Here is a 1574-nt window from a genome sequence, read left to right as displayed (position 1 = left end):
AGTTTTATATATTTATTTGTCTCTGTCTTTTTCTGTTTCTTTGTCTTTATATCTATCCCTATCTCTTTATTTATATATATCTATCTTTCTCTCTGTCTCTGTCTCTGTTTCTGTCTCTGTTTCTGTCTCTGTTTCTGTCTCTGTTTCTGTCTCTGTCTCTGTTTCTGTTTCTATCTTTGTCTCTATCTTTATCTCTATCTCTTGCTCTATCTCTATCCTTATCTCTGTCTCTGTTCCTTGCTTTGTCTCTATCTCTATCTCTGTCTCTCTCTCTGTCTCTATCTCTTTCTCTCTCTCTGTCTCTCTCTCTGTCTCTCTCTCTGTCTCTCTCTCTGTCTCTCTCTCTGTCTCTGTTTGTCTCTGTCTGTCTCTATCTCTCTTTCTGTCTATGTCTGTCTCTTTCACTGTCTCTATCTCCCTATCTCTATCTTTATCTCTCTATCTCTATCTCTCTGTCTCTGTCTCTATTTCTCTCTACATCTCTCTTTATCTCTCTTTATCTCTCTCTCTCTGTCTCTATTTCTCTCTCTCTGTCTCTATTTCTCTCTCTCTCTTTCTCTGTTTCTCTTTCTCTGTCTCTTTTTAGTTGACATCCGTGGCGAGTCCTTTCGCCCCCCCCCAGCACCCCACACGTTGGGGATCGGCATGGGGATCGTCTCCTCCGGCTCTGCTTCTCTTTCTGCTGCTGACCTGGCTGCTGACCCGGTGCGGCGCAGGCCCTTTACCAGCCTCCCCACAGCAGCACAGCAGCACCCATCTGCTGCAGCAGCAGCACCAGCAGCAGCAGCAGCAGCAGCAGAGAAAGGGGGCCCCCAAGGGCCCCCCTCTTCTTTCCCGAGAGAAGGCACAGTACCCGCATCCAAGCCCCCCATACCCACCAGCGCCCCGCCCCCCTCTACCCCCTTCACCCCCAAGACAGGCAGCATAGCGACAAAGAAAACCCCAGAAGAGAAGCAGGCTCAGCCGCCTGCTGCTGCAGCAGCAAAAACAGCACCAGCACCAGCAGCAGCAGCAGCAGCAGCAGCAGGAGCTGGCAAGGCTGGGGGGGGGGGCCCACCAAGCAGCAAGCCGGCGGGGGCCGGGGCCCCACTAGGGAAAACACTACCCCCCGTTGCAGCGAAGAAAGACTCGCCTGCAGCCCCGAAGACCCTCAGCTCCCCCGCAGCGAAAGCAGGGGGGCCTCCAGCCCCCACAGCAAGCGGGGGGGGGCCCCCAACAGCCAAAGGACCGGGGGGGGGGCCCCCAGGTGCAGCAGCAACAGGAGCAGCAGCAGCAGCAGGAGGGAAATTGCCAGCGCCACCAGCAGCAGCAGCAGCAGGAAAGGGGGAGGGGCCCCCAGCACCCAAAACCCTGGGGCCCCCAACCACCAAAAGCCCTACAGGACCACCGGGGATGCCGAAGAAGACCAGTGGTCCACCACCAGCAGCAGCAAAGACAGAGGGGCCTCCAGGCTCTCCATCACCCAAGAAAGAGACAGCTCTGCCTCCTAAGAAAGAAGTACCCACACCAACACCTGCAGGGGCCCTCAAGGCCCCGGGGGCCCCTGGGGGGCCCCCAGGGGGGGCCCCGGGGGG

The 1574-nt window shown here is 56.2% G+C and overlaps 1 protein-coding gene across 1 annotated transcript in view; it reads left to right on the top strand.

The window, feature by feature from the left end:
• Positions 1–645: 645 nt before the first annotated feature.
• The window catches only part of EMH_0056300 (uncharacterized protein), a gene marked incomplete at both ends in the record, with an annotated part of 1128 nt that continues 199 nt past the window's right edge, over positions 646–1574 (top strand). Inside the window, one exon of the mRNA XM_013497344.1 lies at positions 646–1574. Coding sequence (XP_013352798.1) covers positions 646–1574 — 929 coding nt within the window.

The sequence above is a fragment of the Eimeria mitis genome, genomic scaffold, assembly GCF_000499745.2.
Source record: "Eimeria mitis Houghton genomic scaffold, Emh_scaff2615, whole genome shotgun sequence".
NCBI classification, from domain to species: domain Eukaryota; phylum Apicomplexa; class Conoidasida; order Eucoccidiorida; family Eimeriidae; genus Eimeria; species Eimeria mitis.
The sequence above is the reverse complement of the archived record's forward strand: the minus strand, read 5'-3'. Positions and strand labels throughout refer to the sequence as shown.